Source organism: Peromyscus eremicus, chromosome 8b (assembly GCF_949786415.1).
Source record: "Peromyscus eremicus chromosome 8b, PerEre_H2_v1, whole genome shotgun sequence".
NCBI lineage: Eukaryota > Metazoa > Chordata > Mammalia > Rodentia > Cricetidae > Peromyscus > Peromyscus eremicus.
This window is the reverse complement of record NC_081424.1, coordinates 46,946,307-46,968,158: the sequence shown is the minus strand read 5'-3', so window position 1 is coordinate 46,968,158 and position 21,852 is coordinate 46,946,307. Positions and strand designations below refer to the sequence as shown.

At 45.9% G+C, this 21,852-nt stretch overlaps 1 protein-coding gene across 1 annotated transcript in view; it reads left to right on the top strand.

Moving 5' to 3' along the window:
* The window catches only part of Ppil4 (peptidylprolyl isomerase like 4), a 32,865-nt gene extending 27,034 nt beyond the window's left edge, over nucleotides 1–5,831 (top strand). The window contains exon 13 of the mRNA XM_059272768.1: nucleotides 3,959–5,831. Coding sequence (XP_059128751.1) covers nucleotides 3,959–4,210 — 252 coding nt within the window. The 3' untranslated portion in view covers nucleotides 4,211–5,831. The remainder of the gene's footprint in view (nucleotides 1–3,958) is intronic.
* Nucleotides 5,832–21,852: the final 16,021 nt, after the last annotated feature.

Sequence of the window (21,852 nt, the reverse complement as noted above, 5' to 3'; positions counted from 1 at the left end):
TATTTCCACAATGTAGATTTAAAATAGAAATAGCACTCATAATTAAATATCACCTCAAAACTGTCCTGAACAGCACATTTCCTAAAACAATGGTAATGAAAAGAAATGATTTCTAGCCTGTTTTGGCTCTTTGTTAAATTTAAAAAAAAAAAAAAAAAAAAAAAAAAAAAAAGCCGTTCCATCATAGCCCCTGCTTTTATTTTACCTCACGTCGGTCATTTGGGACGATCCTGGTGAGTGAGAACGATTTCAGTAGACTAAGGTGAGAAGGCAGGGAACACGGGGGTGTGAACGTGCAAAGCAAGAGACAGAGATGGAGAGACGGGCTAGGGCGAGCAGAGTGAAGGCGCTGCCGTTCCGAGAGTTAAGGGGACATCTCTGTACTGCTTGCCATTGACGCGACCTTGGCACGTTAACTTTGAGTCACAGTTTCCTTCTTTGACAAAGGAGATAATGCTTCCCAGACGGACAGGCTGTTACAATAAATGTGGGCAAGTGTGCAAACATTTTCTGTTCTGGCTGGCCTTATTGCTTCCACTGGCGCTGTCAAGGTGCCGCTGCTTTACAGTCACTGACGGTAGCTCTCCTGTGGCTAGGACATGAGCTGGTTCCTACTGCAGGCAGGTTGTCTCGGTTTCCATTTCAGGTTAATGGATTGCACAAAACATTTTTTCTCATTTATAGTTTTATTTTGTGGCTTGCTTTGTTTTGAGACAGGATCTCACTGTGTAGCCCTAACTGGCCTAGAACTCATTATGTAAACCAGGCTGGCTTCAAACTCACCTGCCTTTGCTTCTGCCTCCCAAGTGCTGAGATTAAATGGTTTGTAGTTCTTAAAACAATAAGGTTCAAAAATAAAATCTAACTGAACACTGTGGTAGCACACATCTACAGTTGTAATGCTTGGGAATCTGAGCAGGAAGGCCAAGAGTTTGAAGCCAGGCTGAGCAATATAGTGAGGCTCTGAGGTTTTGGCTTTTTTTTGAAGGAAAAACCTACAGAGTAGTACACATACAAAGTGTAACTTGAACCCCATCCTATCCCCTTTTTTCTTTCTCTTGTAGGTGATTTTGTTGTTGTTGTTTTGTTTTGTTTTGTTTTTTGAGGCAGGGTTTCTCTGTGTAGTTTTGGAGCCTGTCCTGGCTCTCACTCTATATCCCAGGCTGGCCTCGAACTCACAGAGATCCACCTGCCTCTCCCTCCCCAGTGCTGGGATTAAAGGCGTGCACTACCACCGCCCGGCGGTGATGATGTATTGTCTTCATTTAATAGTGTTCTCTCTCTCTCTCTCTCTCTCTCTCTCTCTCTCTCTCTCTCTCTCTCTCTCTCCCTCTGTGTGTGTGTGTGTGTGTGTGTGTGTGTGTGTGTGTGTGTGTGTGTGTTAGTACCTGTACGCGTGTATATGCAGGGTATATGCTCTGGAGGCTAAAGGAGACTTCATCACTCTCCACCCAGTCCTTTATGTCAGGGCCTCTTTCCAGACCTACAGCTGGACTGGTAGCCAACAAATCTGAGCAATCTTCCTGTCTCTGCCACCCCACACTGCTAGGCTTACAGGCCATTCCCTCTAAGCCATCTCCATAGCCTACCTCCTTTCTCTTAATTTCTGTTAATTTAGTTCTAGATCACCCCAGTCTTTTAAAATAGTCGTCATATCACATTCCTATGGATGTTTAACATGTTTTCTACTAAAGCCTTCAAAGCCCATGTTGCTTTTAGCTATGGGTGTTCAAACCTGTGCTTATGTATCTTCTGTGAATCCAGGTCTGAGATAAATGTTGTGTTTGAGATGATCTCCAGGCAACTTTATTTAATAACATACAAATAAAATATCACATTTGAGCACAAATAAAGTATCACCACATTTCCCCTTTTTATTCTAATAAAAAGAAAAAAGTTATAACTAATATAAAAAATATATACAATAAGTACAATAACTATATACAATATATACAAGCAATAAATACCTCAACAGTGTCTAATCCATTTGCATTTGACAACTCAGAGAAAATATTCCATTATCTATCCTAATTTGGTAAGTCCAAAATGTACCTGATTCACTTTTTATCCTAACTTGTATTACTAACAGAGAACTGTCTTATAATGTCTTTCAGATTTATATACTTACACCTCTTTAGTTTCTTTTCTGAAATTCTTAACAAGGAAAACTATAACTATAACTATCTAATCTTCAACTAATTATAACTATCTTATCTAATCTTCAACTCCCTCAGAGACCCAAGAAGGAAATAATATTGCCTAGTAAAATAGGAAGTGCAAGCAAGCGGCTTCCAAAAAAAATGTGAGTTGACAGAAACAGCCAGCTGCCTGGACAGTCACCTGAGATTTCTCCACAATGTTGGGGTATCATCTTCAGCCTAAAGTTTAAAGAAATGCAAAGACTGGATATGTTTTAAGATCATTTCCTCCCCAGTGTTAGGAACCTTTTTATCCTACTTTAGAGGGGGTATTTTAAATTTTGTATTTATGTTTTTGTGCATATATTTGTGTGCAAGTATATATCTGTGGTGTGTGTATGTGTGTGTGTGTGTGTGTGTGTGTGTGTGTGTGTGCGTGTGTAGGCCAGAGGTTCTAGTTAAGTGTCTTCGTTTGTTGTCCTCCATACTATTTTCTTTGAGACAGCATCTCTACCTGAGCTTAGAGCCCACTGATTGGCTAAACTCACTGACCAGGACTCTCTAGGGATCTGTTGGTCACTGCTCCCACAGTGCTGGGGTTACAGACACAGGTCACCTTGTCTAAGTTTTCATCTGGGAGCTGTGGATCTGAACTCAGGCCCCTGTATGGTATGTAGGCACCTTATCCTGAGCCATCTCCCTATCCCCTACTTTCTGATGACTTAAAACTTTACAGTGGCAGTCTTTTTCTTTTGACATGCAGTAAAAAGGCAGAAATGCTGTTAGCAGTTTTAAAAGAATTTTAAGGGGTGAGGAGATGGCTCAGCAGGTAAAAAACACTTGCCATGCAAATCTAATGACGTGAGTTCAGTCTCCGGAACCTCCCTTTAAAAAGAAAAAAGACAAAACTTGCTGTGGGGCTACATATCTGTAATGTCCTCACCCCTGTGTTGACATGGAAAGCAGAAACAGTAAAGTCTCCCAGAAGCTTAAGGACCAGTGTGGGAACACACTACTCCAGCCTAGCAGAAGTGACAGGAGAGCAGACTCCGTCTCAGCAATGTGGAGGAAAGAACAGCTACTGGCAGTTGTCCTCCGACACCCACACATACCCTTTAAGTTTTAAAATAATAGTGTTTGTAACTATAAAAGTGTTAGATTCTGAATTATCATTTTCTAACCTTTTCCCCATAAGGACATTAAAGTAAGTTTTTTGGGTTTTATATTTTGATTTGACAGTATAGCTATATTAATTTCTTCTTCTTTATAAGAAAGCTCAGCATGGATGCTTTCTGTTTTAGTCTGAAGACATAATTACTAACCGGAACTTGAGCACAGGTTAGGTTGTGGGTGTAGCTCAGATGTTCCTGTGTGCTGCTGTTTGCTGGCAGAGGCCAGTTTCCTAAGGTGCTCTAACTGGCTTCTTCACGTTGTTGCTATTCAGTTCAGAGAATCATCTGTTTAATTTTTTCCTCTTATACCTTAATTCCATAGGTGGTTTTGTATTGTTGAAGTTTGGGTTTTACTAGGTTACAGGAAGCTGAGTAGTATTTAACTGCAGCTTGCCTGCTGGGTAGGCAAAGTGGGTCTCAATTTATAGCAGCATATGGCTGCTCACAACTGTCTGTGACTGTAACGCCAATTCCAGGAGATCCAACACTCTCACAGACATACATACAGACGAAACACCTGGGCACAGAAAATAAAAATCAAATTAATCTGAGTTGTTTCATCGGCAGATTTTTCTAGGCTTCATCAATTGACAGTGCTCATAGATGATTATTTTACTGATTGACTTTACAACTGCATTTCTTTGATAGGATATCTACAGGGAAATGGGTTTTGGCCACTATGAAGATGAAGAAAGCTGTTGGGAGAAACAGAAGAGTGAAAAAAGAGACCGACGTCAGAACCGCAGTCGTAGCCGATCTCGAGAAAGGGACGGTCACTATAGCAACAGCCACAAACCCAAGTACCAAACAGATCCTTATGAAAGGGAAAGGAGTAGAAAGAGAGACCGAAGCAGAAGTCCAAAGAAGTCCAAAGACAAAGAGAAATCTAAGTACAGATGAACAGGGCAGAGGAGGAGGCAGATGGCTAGCAGGTCTGCTCCCGCCTGACTGGAGCACTCACAGACGCTCCCAGAGTTCCTGCTGGCACAGCTAACTGCGTTTCCACGGTAGCAGTTTAGCCTTCAGGTTAACACTGATGGTGTGGGGCACTGGGAGAGAGCGGGGCGTTTTCTGTGTGTACTTTTTATACAAATTTTACTGTTATGCATACATGGTAGTGTTCATATTTAACATCTTTCATATTTTCAGTCTTTTTAAATGAAGCATTTCATACCACAGAAGTCCATAAACTTGTACATAAGACATAAAACATAGTCAGTTGTGCACCCGCCAGAGTGTAAGAGATAAAGTGTCCCTTGCTGTGGAAGTTCCATGTGTCCCTTCTCCCTCCAGGGATTATCATTCTGAGTTGTGTTTGCCCTGCTGTTAATCTTATATGGTTTTGAATTTTATATAAATGACACAATGTATGTTTATTTCTGTGACTTTTTAAAGAGTTGATTCTTTGTATTGTTATGTAGTTTTAATGAATATGATGCAGTTGATCTATTGCTCTGTTGATGGGCTTTTGAGTTGTTTGTTGGTTTTTGCTATCTAAGCAATGTCACTGTGAACATCTTCATCTGGGCCTGGCACTGTCTGGCCATATGGTTTGAGTTTTCAATGCATTTGCAACTGTAATTGCTTAATTTCCCTGGTATGTGGATTTGTATGGGAGCAGGGGTAGCCAGCAGAGAATATCAGTCCACATGCAGCTTGGAGCGGTTGTTGCTTTAGTGTTGTGCATATTCTTGACCACCAATAGAAGAGGCTTAGTTACATAAGAGGCTAGCGTCCTGACAGGGAGATGGCTCCATTAGTAGTGTCTGCTTCACAGGCATAAGACTGAGTTCAGATCCTCAGGACCACATAACCAGGCCAACAGTGCATGCTTAGATCCCAGCACTGGGGAGGCAAGAACAGGTGAAGCTCTAGGGTTAGTGAGAAACCTTTTTCTCGAGAACTATGCTTGAGGAAGACACCTGACGTTGACCTCTCACCTCTACATACATGTACAAAATTGTGCATGCATGTAAACACAGAGATTAATAAACAGAGCTATCCTCTATAGACAACTGTAAGTATTGCTTGCACAGATGATTCTTTGTTGTTTTGTTTTGGGTTTGGGGTTTTTTTTTTTTTTTGTTTGTTTTTTGAGACAAGGTTTCTCTGTGTAGTTTTGGAACCTGTCCTGGAACTCACTCTGTAGCCCAGGCTGGCCTCAAACTCACAGAGATCTGCTTGACTCTGCCTCCCAAGTGCTGGGATTAAAGGCGTGCACCACCACTGCCCAGTTCACAGATGATTCTAAAATGTGGTCTGGAAAAATGAGCAAAAGACAAGCTGGGAACAGTGTGAAGTCACCTACTGACAACTGAGACTTGATTTAATAGCTCTCTAATATTGAAATGGTAACAATGTATGCACCAAACATTTCAAGGAAAAAAAGATCCTTTATTGCAAATTATGAGAAGCTGTTTTATTTTCCTACACATTTGACAGTAATTTTATATACTTATGGGTGTGTAATATGTTTTTATATATGTTCATATTCTGGGACAAGTAAATCCATTTACAAACATTTATTAGCTCACTTTTTTTTTTTTCTTTCCTCTGGCCAAAGTCTGCTCTCAGGGATTTTGGAATCTCCATTATTATTAACTGTAGCTTGCACTCTCTACAGTACTTCTCAGACATTTCTCCCTTTCATCTAGGAAAAAACACACACTCTTTGACCCAAATCTCCTTTATTCCTTGTCTTAGTCAATGTTCTGTTGCTGTGAAGAAATACCGTGACCATGGCAACTCTTACTAAGGAAAGCATTTAATTAGGACTGGCATACAATTCAGAGGTTTAGTCCATTATTGCCGTGGTGGGAAGCATGGTGGCATGCAGGTAGACATGGTGCTGGAGAAGGAACCAAGCAGGAAGAAAGAGTGCCACACTGGGCCTGGCTTGAGCATCTGAGACCTCAAAGCCCACCCCCAGTGACACACTTCCTCCAACAAGGCCACACTTTCTGATAGTGCCACTCCTTATGGGCCTATGGGGACCATTTTTATTCAAACCACATTGGCCTGCCAATTGTTTCATTCTTGAATTCAACTTTTATAGACTCCCTTCCCATAAAAAATGAGGTCACATAGAATTTATCTTTCTGTGCCTGGCTTATATCACTCAGTGTTAATGTCTTCCCAATTCATCCATGTTGTTGCAAGTGAGTTTCCCTCCTAAAGGATAAACAGTATTGGCCTGTTATGTATATATGACATATTTTCTCTGTATGTTATAGTGTTAGCTAAATAGATCTATTCTATGTCTGAACTGTTGTAACTAATGTGGCAGCAAGCTAGGAGCACAGACAGCCCTTCAGCATACCAATTTAAACCTGTTAGATTGCTGGATCATAGCAGTACTATCTTCAAGGATTTTCCTCCCAAATATCTCTGCTGTGTTCCGTAGTGGCTGTAATAATTTACATTCCCAAAGATAATATACAAGGATTTCCTTTGAGAAGCTGTGGTTTTCACCAGGTGATTACTTTTATTGTTATTTTTAAATAATTTTATTTTATGTGCATTGGTGTTTTGCTTGCAAGTATGTCTGTGTAAGGGTGTCAGATCCTCTGGAACAGGAGGTACAGGCAGTTGTGAACTGCCATGTGGGTGCTGGGAATTGAACCCAGGTCCTCTGGAAGAGCAGCCAGCTCTTAACTGCTGAGCCATCTCTCCAGCTTTTTTTTTTAATTTATGGAGACAAGAATCATTTGTAACCCAGCCTAGCTTTGAACTCTGAATGGCTGAGTATAACTGAACTTGTGATCCTCCTGTGCCAACCTCCAGAGAGCTGGGATTATAAATGTGTATCACCATGCCCATTTTGTGTGGCAAACCCTCTACCAACTGAGCCCAGTTCCCAGCTACTTCACCAGGTGATTTTTGTTTGTTTGTTTGTTTGAGACAGTCTTACTTTGTATCCTTGGCTGGCCTGGAACTCACTATAGACCAGGCCTTTGGCCTTGAATTGATAGAGATCTGCCTGTCTCTGCCTTCTGAGTGCTAGCATTAAGGGTGTGCACCGCTGCACACAGCCTCACCAGGTGGTTTTAATTAATTGTGACTTCTGATCAGCATTTGTGAAATACCTTGGCAGGCTTGGGTTTATGTTACTACCGCTTATATAGCTGAAGTGGCCATATTTCCTGTCTCAGACTTGGCCTCTGTAGATTTTAGGTGAACTCAACTGTTTTCCTTTCATGCTGGCATTGAACTGAGGGCCTTGTGCCTGCTGAGAACCTTCTGCCTCTCACCACAGTAGGTGAACCAGTCTTGGGTGATATTTCCAGTGACGTGTGCAAGGGGAAAAAAAAAGATTGATCAGCAAGTAGATTTTGTATTAAAAGTTACTTTAAACCCCAAATTGCTCATTAATGTAACTTCACTTTCAGCTTTTAATCTTTTACCAGTTAAATTTTCAAAGACTTTGGCCAGAATTTTAATAGTTCTTTAGTAGACTGAGTGAGAACCTTCCTGTTGTTTCAACAATTGGAGAAATTCCTTTAATAAATTGCATTTCGGTTAGTGGAAATTTAATCTCAAGTTTGACATTTCATACCCTTGAAGATTGAGTCACAAAGAATACATAACAGATAGTAAAATCGAAATCTTGAAAGCTTTACCTTTCAGTGGCTGTTGCTAGGAGACCATGCTTTGATGGGAAATTTGAGAGAAGCTTGTGTTTCCTGTTAGATGAGCATGTGGAGATCCCCTTCATTTTCAAAACTCTCTCCTTTTCAAAGCAAATAACACCAATTATTCTTGCTGATGGGTCGATCTTTATTGCTACCTGTTTTACCCACCCAGGACTGAGCACTGCCAAGAGTTAGCAATTTTATGTTTTGCCTCCTTGTCTATTCCTTGTTCACTGAGTAGGCAGATGGGTGAGCTGTTCAGTGTTTTCATTGTACAATTTAAAAATTATATCACTAGGGCTGTCAAGTGGCTCATCGGGTAAAGACACTTGCCACCAAGCCTGAATTTGAGCCCTGGGCCTCACATGTTGTCCTCCGATGTCCATAAGCACACTGACACATGAGCAACCACACACACACACACACACACACACACACACACACAAAATAAATAAATGCAATGATTTTTTTTCACCCTGTATTGCTGGTATTTACTTTGGATTGCTGGGAAGCTGACACAAAGGATTTCACATGAGGTAACATACTAGCAAGAGTTCGTACAAAAAGAGAAGTTGGAGCATGCTGCTCGGCTGCTGGGACTCCAGAACACAACCACAGTGACCCCCAGTTCCTGAAAACAGTGTTGGACTGTTTCCTTGGTGCGTGGTTGGTGGACAGGCTTGGGTTTCCAGTCGGGAAGGTTGAGTCAGAAGCAAAGGCCTGTGCCGATCGGAGGAGCAGAAAGCTAAGGAAGCACAAGATGGTGGTCTGACCAAAGCGGAGGATGGTAAAGAGAAGAGCCAAGAGCTAGGAAGCTGAATTTGATTTGCAGGCAGTAGAAAACACGAGAATGTTCTAAGGAAGAAAGCGGCACAGTAGAGCTGAGGAAAATGGGAGCTGGATATAGGTTCTGCAACGGGTTGGTACCATAGCCCTTTGAATGTAATTCACCCCATATCTGTGCCACATGCAACCCCAAAGCAGATTTAATCCAAGTAGCCTTCCCAGAGGAGGTGCTACATAAGTGGAGGCCTGCATTTGAGACTCATGTTGAAGGAGTGCTCCAACACTGAAGGGGCATCCCACCAGTAAAAAACCATAACAAATCTACAGTCCCTGCTACATAACCACTGTTAACTGCAGAGAACAGTTCAAGTGTCTGGAATGGCTACAGGTGGATGTTGTTTGGGTAAAACTTCTTTGATATGGTGGGAGCAGGATCAATGGAGCCCCCTAGTTAATGTGGTCTCCATTCCCTTAGTGGACCACCTCTCATACTGTCTTAGGGGCAGTCACCCTGTCCAGCTCATCTCTACACACATGGCATGCGGTAGAGAGCCTTGCTGTTACTGTAATCTCATCGGATGGCAGTAGATATTTTTAACTTCATGAAGGATGTTTCACTATTACATTGATAATTATCTACCACTCACAAATCAAAAGCACAGATTCATAGCCTTTTCCCTTCACATGCTTATGGGAAATAATGTGATGGTTTTTACCACGAAACTTGCTTTGTTGTAGAGCCTGTGTTAATAATCATGCCCACTGCACAGCCTCTACGTGGGTGGGCACAAGTGGTGTTGCAATACACACACAGTAGCCGCTAAAGCTTCAGGCACTGGAGTCACGCCACAGGCCTGCTCAGGGCTTCCCATCTGTAGTGGGAGCTGCTCTGAGGTGAGTAAATGCCATGGGATGCTCTCTGGGGAACTGAAAGGTGTGTGCACTTTCTAGACCTGCCATAGCACATGGCTACAAACCAAATAACTGAAAAGAACAGAAACTTCTTCTCTCTCAGTCCTGTAGGCTACTGAAAAGAACAGAAACTTCTTCTCTCTCAGTCCTGTAGGCTACAAGTCCCAATTTCAAGGTATAGTTGGGGCCATGCTCCCTTGAAGGTGCTAATGATCCTTGCTGCTTGCTAACTTCTGGTGTGTTCTTGGCTTAACGGCTGCATCACTCTGAGCTCAGCCTGTCTCCACATGGCCTTTACCCTGCACCTCTGAATCTCCCTCTCTCCTTTCTTTTCTTGATTTTTGTTTGTTTTTCGAGACAGGGTTTCTCTGTGTAGTCCTGGCTGGCCTGGAACTCACTCTGTAGACCAGACTGGCTTCAAACTTACAGAGAGATCCAGCTGCCTCTGCCTCCCGAGTGCTGGGATTAAAGGCATGCACCACTACCACCACCCAGCCTCTCTCCCCTTTCTTGTAAAGATGGTGGCCATTGCATTCAGGGCCCACTCAAGACCACATGGCGGCATCTTACCTGGATGACTTACAGAGACTCTTTCCAAATAGTGTTCACAGATATAGGAAGTTAGGACTTGAACGTGTCTTGGGATGGGGTGGGGGAGAGGGGCATGGTAACTTGGGACCTTCTTGTGGGGTGAGGTGGTGTGGAGCTCAAGAAAAGCTTCTGTAGCATTTTGGCCATCAGATCAGCAAAGGATGCTGGGGTGAGCCTTGGAGCCTATGTTTCTAAACAATGTGGCCGGTGTTCAGATATGGTCACTTACTAGGCGATGTCATCGGTCCAGGTTGTCAAGGCTTCATGTTGCATGTGCAACATCCCCCATAATTCTCTGTGCTCATCTCGGTTCCTGTATTAGTGGCCCACAGTCCTTGTATCTTTTTGTTCATAGCATCTTTTCCTAGGAATATATGGAGTACTGGCATAGGTCACCTCACATTTCCCTTGGGGCTCTTTGAGAACTATGGCTTCTGGGAAAGGCAGGACTTCCAGAGTCAACAGTGGTATGTTAAAGCTATGCATTACTCCCACTGTAGGTATGGTTCTCAAATGCTAACTTATTTGGGTTACGTAGTCACAATCTCTTGAGGAGAATGCCTGCAAGACCAAACAAACCAGCCGGGCGGTGGTGGCGCACGCCTTTAATCCCAGCACTCGGAGGCAGAGCCAGGCAGATCTCTGTGAGTTCGAGGCCAGCCTGGGCTACCAAGTGAGTTCCAGGAAAGGCGCAAAGCTACACAGAGAAACCCTGTCTCGAAAAACGAAAAAAAAAAAAAAAAAAAAAAAGACCAAACAAGGCACTGAGTGAGCTCTGGGTACATCAGACACTGTACAGTAGGACCGTGGATTCAGTAGCTGACATCTTACAAAGAGGAAAGGAGAGAGGGCCCTGGAGGATCATCCCTTCTGCCCTATGTTGCTCAGGAGGCCTATAATCCTGAGAAAGGCTGGCTGATCTTTGGAAGGCCAGACCTTCCCACATTAGGGTCTGTCCAACAGTCCCTCGCTGGAAGAGGCCATTTGTTTTCTCAAGTTGTGGCTTCATGATGGCCTAGAAATGATTTTCTCCCCTCAGGAGGCAGAGGCAGGAGGATCTCTGAGTTTGAGGCCAACCTGGTCTACATAGTGAGTTCCAGGACAGCCAGGGCTACACAGAGAAACTCTGTCTTCGAGGGTGGGGAAGAGAGAAAAAAAATTTTTTTTCTAAACCTTAACCAAACAGCCTGTGTGTGACAGTATATAGTAATTAATAATTGAGTTAATTTTTTTATTGTATATGTCTGAATGTTTTGCCTGCATGTATATAGGTAGGTAGGTAGGTAGGTAGGTAGGTAGGTATGTGTGTATGTTCAGTATGTGCATGTCTGGTGCTCATGGGGGTCAGAGAAGAGCATCAGATTGTGTGAGCTGCCATACAGGTAGTAGGAATTGAACCCAGGTCATCTGCATAAGCAACAGCTACTCTAAACAGCTCAGCCATCTCTCCTATGGCTCAGCCTGTGTGTGATGAGCACACACATTCCTACTGTTGACTGGGAGAGTAGTTTTGCTGGTCTCCGCAAAGTCGTTTTGCTTTAGAAACCTGGTCTTACTATGTAGCACTAGCTGGCCTGGAACTCGACATGTAGACCTACTAGTCTCTGCCTCACAGTCTCCTTCCTGCCTCTGCCTCCTGAGTGCTGGGATTAAAGGTGTGTTCCATAACACCCTGTTCTGATGTCTCTGCAACTTGTCAGTGTTTTCTAGGTGTTGGGCTTTGCCGCAGTTGGACGGAGTAATCCAGTCTCCATTAAAAATTGTATTGGAGTCAGGTGTGGTGTCAGACACTCATGGTCTCTGGGTCTAGGATGCTGAGGCAGGAGGGGGCCAGACTGGGATACACAGATCTCAAAAAACCAAAAGAGGGCTGCTGAGATGGCTGCTGGGAAAAGTGCCTGCCATGCAAGTCTGACAACCTGAGTTTGACCCCTGGAGCCCTCATAAAAATCCAGATGTTGTGGCTCACATCTGTAATCCCAGCACTCTTACAGTGGAGATGGGAGGCGGAGACAGGAGAATAGCCTGGAATTGCTGGCCAGCTAGCCTGGTGTATGTAGTAAACAGCAGAAACAACAAAAGAGATCCTCAGCAAGGAGGAAGGAGAGAACTGATGGCCAAAAGTTATCCTCTGACCCACTCACACGGCATGGCATGCATGTACACACACACACACACACACACACACACACACACACACACACGTAATAAATAAATATTAAAACACTTAGGGTTGAAGCACAAGGATCATGAGTTCAAGGCTAGTCTAAGCTACATGGGGAGACTGTCGATCAGTTAAAGCTTTTGAATTGGGAAGGGAGGGAGGCTGAGGTTTGATTATCAAACCACATGCACACAAAAAGAATGAATGAATTTGTAGTCAAATGATAATAGCCATTGACTGGGCATTTAACAGAGATCAGATGCTGTTACAAGCACCCGTGTTTATTTTGAAAGCATGTTTAAAAGCGTCTTTATTGTGTGATGCTAAGGATTGAACCCGGGATCTTGCACAGGTAGGCTAGCACTCTACCACTGAGCTGCAGCCCCAGCCCTGCATGTGCTAATTCATTCTCCCGATGTCTTCATTAGGTGGTCAGATTACTGCTCCATTTACACGGAAGGAAAGCAAAGCATAGGTGCATGACTTTGTCCCCACTGCGCTATACAGTTTTAGCTCACTCAGGAAACATCAGCAAAGACTGGTGTCGGCTGGTCCTGTAGATGGAGGGAGGCAGCATTTCTGGCCTTCGAGTGTCCTGCGCTTCGAGGGCTCCATGTGCGTGATACCTACCTGCACGTTGTCCTCCCTCTGTGGTGAGGATCTATCCCCACACGCCTACGCCCTTCTGGGCCACTTCCTGATGGCACAGACCCCAGTGTCACCAAAAAGGCTTTGAAAAGGCAGAAGTAGCCTTGGGGTAGACCAGGCAGAAGAGGAAAAGGAAGGAGGCCTTGCCACCCTGCTCTGCTCAGGACTCAACAGCATTTGTGGGGTGTTGGCTTCCAGACCACTTCGAGACTGCGGTCCTCTCTCTTTTTTTCTTGTTTGATTGGTTCTTATGGGGCTGCAGAAGGAGTCTGGGGCCTCTTCCCATGCAAGCTGCTGCCCTGCCCCTTCCTCTTCTAGGCAGAACTCAGTTTGGAGTGGGTGACACTGTAACTGTTTCTCCTTCCAGTGGGTAACAAGTCACCTAAGCGAGACCAACTTCTTTCTCAGCCCTACCTACAGTCAGGGCAGCTGAAATGTGCCACTGTGGGCAAACGCAGCCGAGCTTTCTCTAGATCAGATGCTGTAAAGGGACCGTAGGATGGTGGCTCCTTAACAAAGACAACTGAGAATCGAGTTTTCTATGATGACTCCAGGAATTAAGACACCAAAGTCTCCACCAATCACATTCTAGTCTGACCACTGAACAGACGCCATCATTTTTGTGCATGTATGTGCATCTGTGTGAGAGTGTGCACATACACGTGTGGAGGAGGTCAGATAACCTTAGTGTCCTTCCCAGGCACTGTCCACTCAAAAAAAAAATTAAAATGTAGTGTGTGTACGTGCATGCATATGTTTGTGTGTGTGTGCATGTGTATGTGTATATGTGTGTATGTGGGTACACACGTGACAGGACACAAGTGTGGGGTCAGAGGACAGCTTGAAGGAGCCGGTTCTCTCCTTCCGTTTGGTTGGTCCTGTGGACAGAACTCAAGCCATCAGCTTGGCAGTGAGTAGCTTTACCTGTTGAGCGATCTTGTCACCCACAACCATCTTTTTTTGGAGAAATGATTTGATGCTTCTCACTTGGTCCCATCCTCTGCAGAAATGCTATTGACTCAGGGATGGACACAAATCAGGTTTCTTATTAAAACGTCTATTACATTTGCTTATTTATTTGTGTGTATGTGCATATGTGTGTGTGTGTGCATGTGTATGTGTATATGGGTGTATGTGGGTACACATGTGTCAGGACACAAGTGTGGGGGTCAGAGACAGCTTGCAGGAGTGGGTTCTCTCCTTCCACATATGGGTCCAAGGAGTCAAACTCAGGTTATCAGTCCCGGCCTCAGGTGCCTTTACCTGCTAAGCCGTCTCAATGGCTCACAAACCAAGATTTTATATCCCACCTCCTGGGCCCATCTTGATAATCTCACCAGGGCATCGATGACCAACAGTCACTTCGATTCTTGTATCGAAGAGAGTAAATAGCTTTCGAGGCTGGGCAAGGTAGTTCACACCTTTAATCTCAGCACTGGGGAGGCCAAGGGAGAAGGACTGAGTTCAAGGCCAGCCTGGCCATAGCGTGTTCAAGGCCAACCTCGGATACATACAAAGGCTGCATTTCAAAAAACATTATAAATAAAGGGCTGGAGCGATGACTCGTGGGTGAGGGTGTTTGCTGTACAGACTCGGGGACCTGGGTTCTAATCTCCATCTCTCGGGTGAAAGACAGGCCGCCTTACATCCCCAGTACCAGCTCTTGTGTTCTAAGCTCAGCTTGTCTCCCTGGCTATGTCCTTGAACGTCACTGTTAGGGATGTCGTCTGGTGGGCTGCTGTACAGTTTGCTTGCATTGCTCTGAAACACCCCAGATTCAGGAAACAAAATGGGGCGTCTGCTCGCTGTGGAGCAGCGGACTGCTGTGCTGTAGAGGTCTGGGCTCAGAGGTCTCCCCAGTTAGAGAAGCAGTCATCCATTCCATGCAGGACAGCGGTGACGAGAGCCACGCCCCCTGCTCCCCCTACCCCAAAGGAATTCACTACTTGTTGGGACTTCTGGCTTTGTGAATCAAGGGTAGAATTCTTCTCCAAGCCCAAGGTCCTGTGGGCAACTTGTAACGATCTCTGTTCTCTCCCTTGTGGTAACACTTCCCTCTTGCAGGCTGTGGTCTCCTTTAACTGAGCACCTGCTTCCCCCTAGGAGCATCTTCAAGCAGATGGGCTTCCCAGCCACCAGGAGTGGGAACTTAGCACACCCTCAGATTCTCCTTTTTCTCCCGGGACTCCCGGGAGGAGGCTCTGCTGCAGCCCTCTGAAGAGTTTGTTTTGCGTGAGGGCTGTACTTTGATTGGTTGACTCAGGCAGAGGTGCGCTGACTTCCTACTACCTCAGGCTGCTTTCTTTATTTTTAACATGAAGTGTAAGTACCTTTTGCAGCTGAACGTGACTTGGGCAGGAAGTGGAGCGTAGGCATGGATCAGCTTTGAGCAGGGGTGTGGCCTGGGTTTTCTGTCCCCCTCTGCCTCCAGGAACTCCTGAGGGACTGAGCGCTCCCCTTCAATGTGAAGGCTCGAGGCAGCTGGGCAGTGTCTGCTGTGAGAACCAACCCGAGGGACACACCCTGCCGGTGAGTGCGCGTGCCCTGCTATCGGTTAACGTGGCAGGCACAGTACAGACTTCAGTCAAGGGCATGGGAGAAGGGCATGTTAGAGAGTGGTGTGTGAGTGAGGACTGCCTCCAACACTCTGGCTTCTCACACCTGAAATCCTTTTAGGTGTTTGAATTACGGAAATGAGGTAAGCATCTTTAACAGCCTTTGGACACAATGTCTGCTCACTTTTAGCAAGGGTTCTTGCGTGTGTGTGTGTGTGTGTGTGTGTGTGTGTGTGTAAAACCTCCATCTGTGGGCTTTATAGCAAGTTGAATGCTGTGACGTCAAGAGTGGGGTGGCTTTGCCCCATGTCCAGGCTCACAGAAGTGTATACCAGTCTAGACACTGGTTCTTGGTGTCTGGCTTCCCGGCCGACACCGGGAGCTTCTGCAGCAGTCTCGGGGCTGCTGAGGAGATCGGCGGCTCTTAATCTGGTTTGGCTGAGTCTCTGCAGCAGTGGAAGCCCGAGTGTTGTCACCCAGGGTTAGGGACTTTTCTCCCAGGCCAGATGATGCTACAATGGAGTGCCTGATCCTGGCATATGGATAGGGCTACAGATCGTGCCTGTGAATGCTTCAGACATATCTGTAAGTTCCCTCTAGCAGCAGAGAAGAGAGGGGGTAAGTTTGAGGGGGAAACGAAAGTCCAGGCCAGCATCTCCGTGCTCATAGAAGTTTGAGTGACAGTAGCTGATAGATAGAAGCAGCCCAAGGACCCCATAGCTGGAGGAGTGGACAAATACACGTGGAATATGCCTCGGGTGGATTATTATTCTGCCTCAAAAAGAAAGGAAATTCTGGTATGCACCGCAGCATGGATGGACCTTGAGGGAATTAAGCTAAGGGAAATAAACCGTGTCAGAGGACACATGGTGTGTGACTCCACTCACGTAAGGCATCCCTAGTGGGCCAAGTTCCTAGAGGCAGTGGAACCGTGGCTGCTAACTGGGGCAGCGAGAAGAACGTATTTTGCAGGATGAAGAGCTCTAGAGATGGGTGGTGTGATCGTGTTCTCCAACGTGTGAACGACTCACCAGGACAGGACCGTGAGCTTAGAAGTGGTTGAAACAGGGCCTTGTGCATGCCAGGCAAGCAGCCACCACTAAGCTGTATATGTTTTAAATTACAAATTCTCTTTAAAAAGTCAGAGGTGCGTAGGTTAGAAAAAAGAAAAAGGAAAAAGAAATCAGTCCTGTGGGATGAAATCTTAGGTTCTCTGTGACTTCCTCAAACTCTAACTGACAAAAACCACACAAAACAAAAAGAATCTGACTGACAGCTAGTTTTACCGAGGGCCTGGAGATCCGATGCTGACCCACCACAGTTTTTCACGAAGTTGTTGAGAGCTGGGGCCAGGCTGACGTTCTCCTCACTACTGTGGTTTAAATTCCATTCAAGTGGCCTTGGGGGTCAGGACAGGGGGCTGAAGGAGTAGTTTGGGGGCTCCATGCTGTGGGTGTGCGCTGCAGGTGGCCACTGGAGGGTGCTCTGTGGCCTGGGAGACAAATAGCACCTCCCTTGGCGGGCTGGTCTCCCATTGAGTCACTCTGGGACCCTGGGCAAGTCACCAAAGGCTTTTCCCTCAGTTTCCGCACAGAAACTGCCACATGAGGAATGGGCTAGCATTTCCCACCTCAAAAGGAGGTTGGGGCTCTTGCAGACAGTGTTGCGGGCAGCACCTCATAGTTAGACAGTTCTGTGCACACGGAGGCTGCTGTTTTCTCTGGTGTCTTTACCCTTCACCTTCTCTTCTCTTCCTCTCCTCCACTCCCCGGATGCTCTTCCAAGCAGAGGCTACAGGCCTTCGACTTGGCGGTCTTCAACCTGGGGTTGCTGCTTTTAGAAGGGGTCTTCCCACAGGGTAGTTGCCTCCATCCTCAGTCCTGAGGGAGAGAGGGATGCTGACCATCGCAAGGTCTCATGATGAAATCTGGAAGATTTGGTTACTAATCTTCTGGGCTGTCTGTGACTTCCAGTCAAGGTTGAGGAAGAAAAACTGAGAGGAGGTCGTTCAGACTCTCAGGTTTTAAAAATAGGAAGGTCACACTTCAGCAGCCGGGTGTTAGCAGCACGAAGATCGTCCCATCGGAGTGGAGGGGTGCCTCCTGAGAGCAGGGCCCTACCCCTGGTTCCTCCCTTATTTAGAAGACATTTGTTTTAAAAGGAACTAAAGTTGCTGTTAAGGTCCCGAGGGGAAATTATTTTCTGAAGCAGGTGAATTCTCCGTAAGTTTTGTATAAAAACAGCTGTCTGGTGGCACACATACCTTCTGAGAGTCTTCTCAGAAAAGGCTCTCTGGGCCACGACATGCTGACTCCGTGGAGAGAAGCAGCCTGAGGGAAGGCCCTCACATGGCCAGCTGCCTACTCACCCTCTCAGACGCAAGTCTTCTCCTTCCAGATGTTCTTGCTTTTGTCTCACCCGGCAGCAGCGGTTGTAAAATAAATTCGGGACTCTTCACAGAGCTGTTCCTTTGAGAAGGAAGGGAAGCCACTCAGCTGCAATTTTAACCATTCCATTTCTGCAGTGGTAAGATGCTGCTCCCCGGGCTGAGCACATGACTCAAAAACAGCAAGTTATTTCTGGAACGTACTGACTGTTAGTTCCTCTCTGCCGTTCACTAGCTAGGCAGCCTCAGTTTCCCTCAGCCCTGAAAGGAGAATGTGCACCTCTAAACTGTCTTCCCACCAAAGGAAACGGGAAGTTGAATGGGGAGTTCATAAAAATGATATGGAAACCATGAAAAGCCACAGTGGGAACACGTATGCTTTTATTTCTGTTGCTATCTTTCTGTTCTTAGCGCCCCCCCCCCCCGAAATAAGTGCAGACGTGCTTGCATGAGCAGTGAGGGGTGGGGTGCTGATGGAGCATCACAATTTGGAAGCTTCCAGAAAATATAATAGGCTTAGCCTGTGGAGGGAACAGATATTTCAGGTAGGGGAGGAGCCTCGTGGGTCAGTGAGTGACATCCCCATCCCCGTGTGAGGTGACATGTCAGGCTGGTGAGTGTCCTCTTTCTATGTGAAGTTTGGTCCAAAGGTGGACCCTAGCCCTGGAGGACAAAGGTCTTGAGAGAGGACTGCTCAGTGGACACAGAGTGAAGGTGAGGCTGGACCAGGGACTCGTAGTTAAGAGATGGGAGGTAGAACAGGGCTGACTGTGAGGCCCTGACGCTCATGTGGATAAGTTTTGACCCTTCCTCTGTGTAAGACGGAGGGATGGGGAGTTTGGAGAAAAGAGGAAAACTCCAACTTAGACCTTAGACCATCCATTAAAAAAAAAAAAATCTATCAAACTCCTCAGCTAAGGAGTCTTTAAGCGGTGGCTGGGCATTAGTGTAGTTGGGTGGGGTGGGGCAAACTGCATGCTGAGACCCTGGTGTCCTCTTAGAAGGCCTCAGAGTCCTTTGAGGACTTCGCTGGCCTTTCCTTACATCAGTTTTACGTTTACTTATTTACTGTGTGTGGACAAGTCCCCTAAGTTGATTCTCTCAGGGGCTCGAACTCAGCTCGTTGGACTTGGTGCCTTTACCTGATAAGCCTGGACTACCCCTCCATACCCTTTCAAAAGGAGATAAGTCATTCCCCACATGTACCTTGAAAGCACGTTTTCCTTTTTCTTTCTTTACAATGCTTTTTGGATGTACTTACTTTACATGTAGGAGTGTTTGGCCTGCATGTATGTATATGCACTGAGTGTGGTGTGCCTGGTGCCTGCAGAGGCCAGAAGAAGGCACCGGATTGCCTGGAGCTGCAGTTACAGATGGTTGTGAGCCTCCCTGTGGCTGCTGGGAACCCGACTCAGGTCCTTTACAAGAACAGCAAGTGCTCTTAACTATTGAGCCATCTTTCCAGCTTCCCAAAGCACATTTTTTTTTCCCTAATCAAAACAGTCGTTGTGGGCTAGTGAGATGATGCAGCAAGTGAGGGCCCTTGCTGGGAGCCTGCATCCTGTTCCATCCTCAGGACCCGCGCTGGTGGGAGGAGATCTTACAAGTGGTCCTCTGACCGCCACATGAGCACTCTGGCACACAAAACACACACACACACACACACACACACACACACACACACACACACTATAAAAAAGAACAAAAAAGCTAAACCCCCAAGCAACCAATTGTGCTTATTTGGGATTTATGACTTATTACTTTTGACATTCTTTTGGTCTGTTCTCCAGAGTAGATTATGAGCAAGTCGAGATTAGATTGTGGTTTGTTTTGTTTCTGGGGAACCAGTGTGAAGAAGGCAATCAGGAAGTTTGTTCCATGGAGGAGTGTGTGAGAGGATGGAACAATGTCACTGTAAGTGTGGAGGGCAGGGTGGGTGTGCAAAATGTCCAGAACTAACGACTTGCTGGATACAGAAGTGCGGACTCAAAGGGGAAGATGGGATGTCTCTTTTGGGGCCTCTGGAGGATGCTGCTCTTCAAGACTTAAAACTCAAGGAAAAACGTGGGAAAAGAGGAAAACTCCAGCTTAGACTGTCCACTTAAAAAAAAAAATCTATCCGACTCCTCAGCTCTACCAGGTACCACACTAAGTGATGGTGGCCCCGAGGCAGACAGGTTAAACACTTGAGTTTCTTGAGAAAAATAAATGATAATTCATGTGTGACGATCCCAAAGGTGGTGTGTTGTGGTAGGTGGCATGAGCGAGCTCTCTTTAGGTCTGTAGACTCCAGGAGGATCCCTCTGAGTGGCGTGTGAATTGAAATTTAAAGTTTGGCAAACCCCAAGGAGAAAAGCATGTGTGTGAGAGCATCCTGGAATATTTAGACATGAGGAAGAGATTCATTTTGCTCTAAGGACTAGGTGAGGCACTGGTAGGTGGTGGGGTGGCTGAGGTCAGAGCCGCAGGGTGACACAGCTTTTCTGCATGCCCAGGAACTTGACGCCTCTTCTGTAGTCTCCAAGGGCTGTAGTAGAGCATTCTTTTAAGCAGAGGAAATATGGTCAGATTTGTGTTAAAAATACAAGGCTGGGTCCAAGCCAGATGAGCTTGGCCAGAGGCGGAGTGGGAGGTGAGCATGGCGGAGGGGTGGGGGGAAGGGGAAGCAGCAGAGGCCTTGATGTCTAGAAGGTTGTGTTTGAAATGCTCTGTACACCGCGGGCTCTGGCCTTGTTAGCTCTGTCCGTTTTCCCGCCCTGCATAGGAAGGTCTGCGGAAGTGTGTGAAGTCAGGGTGGGAGGCTAGCCCAGAAACACACATGTTGTAAGGGATTCATACGGGAGTATGGCATCTATAGGTGAAGAATTCACAGCATTGGGAAGTGGGGGTGGGGTGAAAGAAAGATGTGCAAGAATCTCCAGTGAGCAGGATCTCTAACAGAGAAAAATAGAAGACAACTAAATTTCTACCATTTGGCATATAACTATATTCATTCATTCATTCATTCATTCATTCATTCATTCATTCACCATCCAATTTGATGCTGGGCAAACAGTGGGCAGATCCCGGAAACTGCCTGGAAAAGATGCTCGAGATGTGTTTTAAAGGAGAAAAGCAAGCTGATGACCAGCAATACATACAGCACGGCATCGTGTATGCAAAAACAAACCAGAAATAATCCTCCTTTAATATGCAAGTAGTTAAACAGAGATAGCCCTGGAGAGACGCAGACACAGGGTCAGCACAAGAGGCACTGGGGGTGTGGGCCGTGTGTTATACCTTCCCTCTACTTCTGCACTGCTTGAATCTTTCACAGTAATTATGGCTTCAAGTTTACTTCTATATTTTAAGACATTTTCGAAGGCTGTCAGGTTCTTTTGTGAGTAGTACAGAGACCCAGGGTGTCCTGAATATTCCCATTTCCCCCTTCCCCCTTTTGAAAACAACTTCCAGGCATGGTCTCTTCCTTGCCCCCCCCCCCCCCCCCACACACACACACAGGGCGGCCATGCTGGGTGACCCCACAGGAAGAGCCTAATCTGAGTCAGGACCTTTTCAAGGTTCAGTGTGATCTGGATGGAAATGGAGCCAGAGTGCAGAATTGAATTCCTGGATAGCCTTGCCTTTCCGGGAGGCTCTTCTGTGAGCGTTCTCTCCTGGGTGAGCCAGTGCGAGACGGCAGCAGCCACAGTCTTGGCAGATGAAGGCTGATACAGTTGAAAGTCACCGGATTCTGAGGCTGCAAGTTCGGGATCCAAGCGTCAACGACGTTAGTTCCTTCCCAGGCCTCCCTCCCTAGGCAGTCCCTTCACCCTCTTGAGGTCATTGTGTGTGTGTGTGTGTGTGTGTGTGTGTGTGTGTGTGTGTGT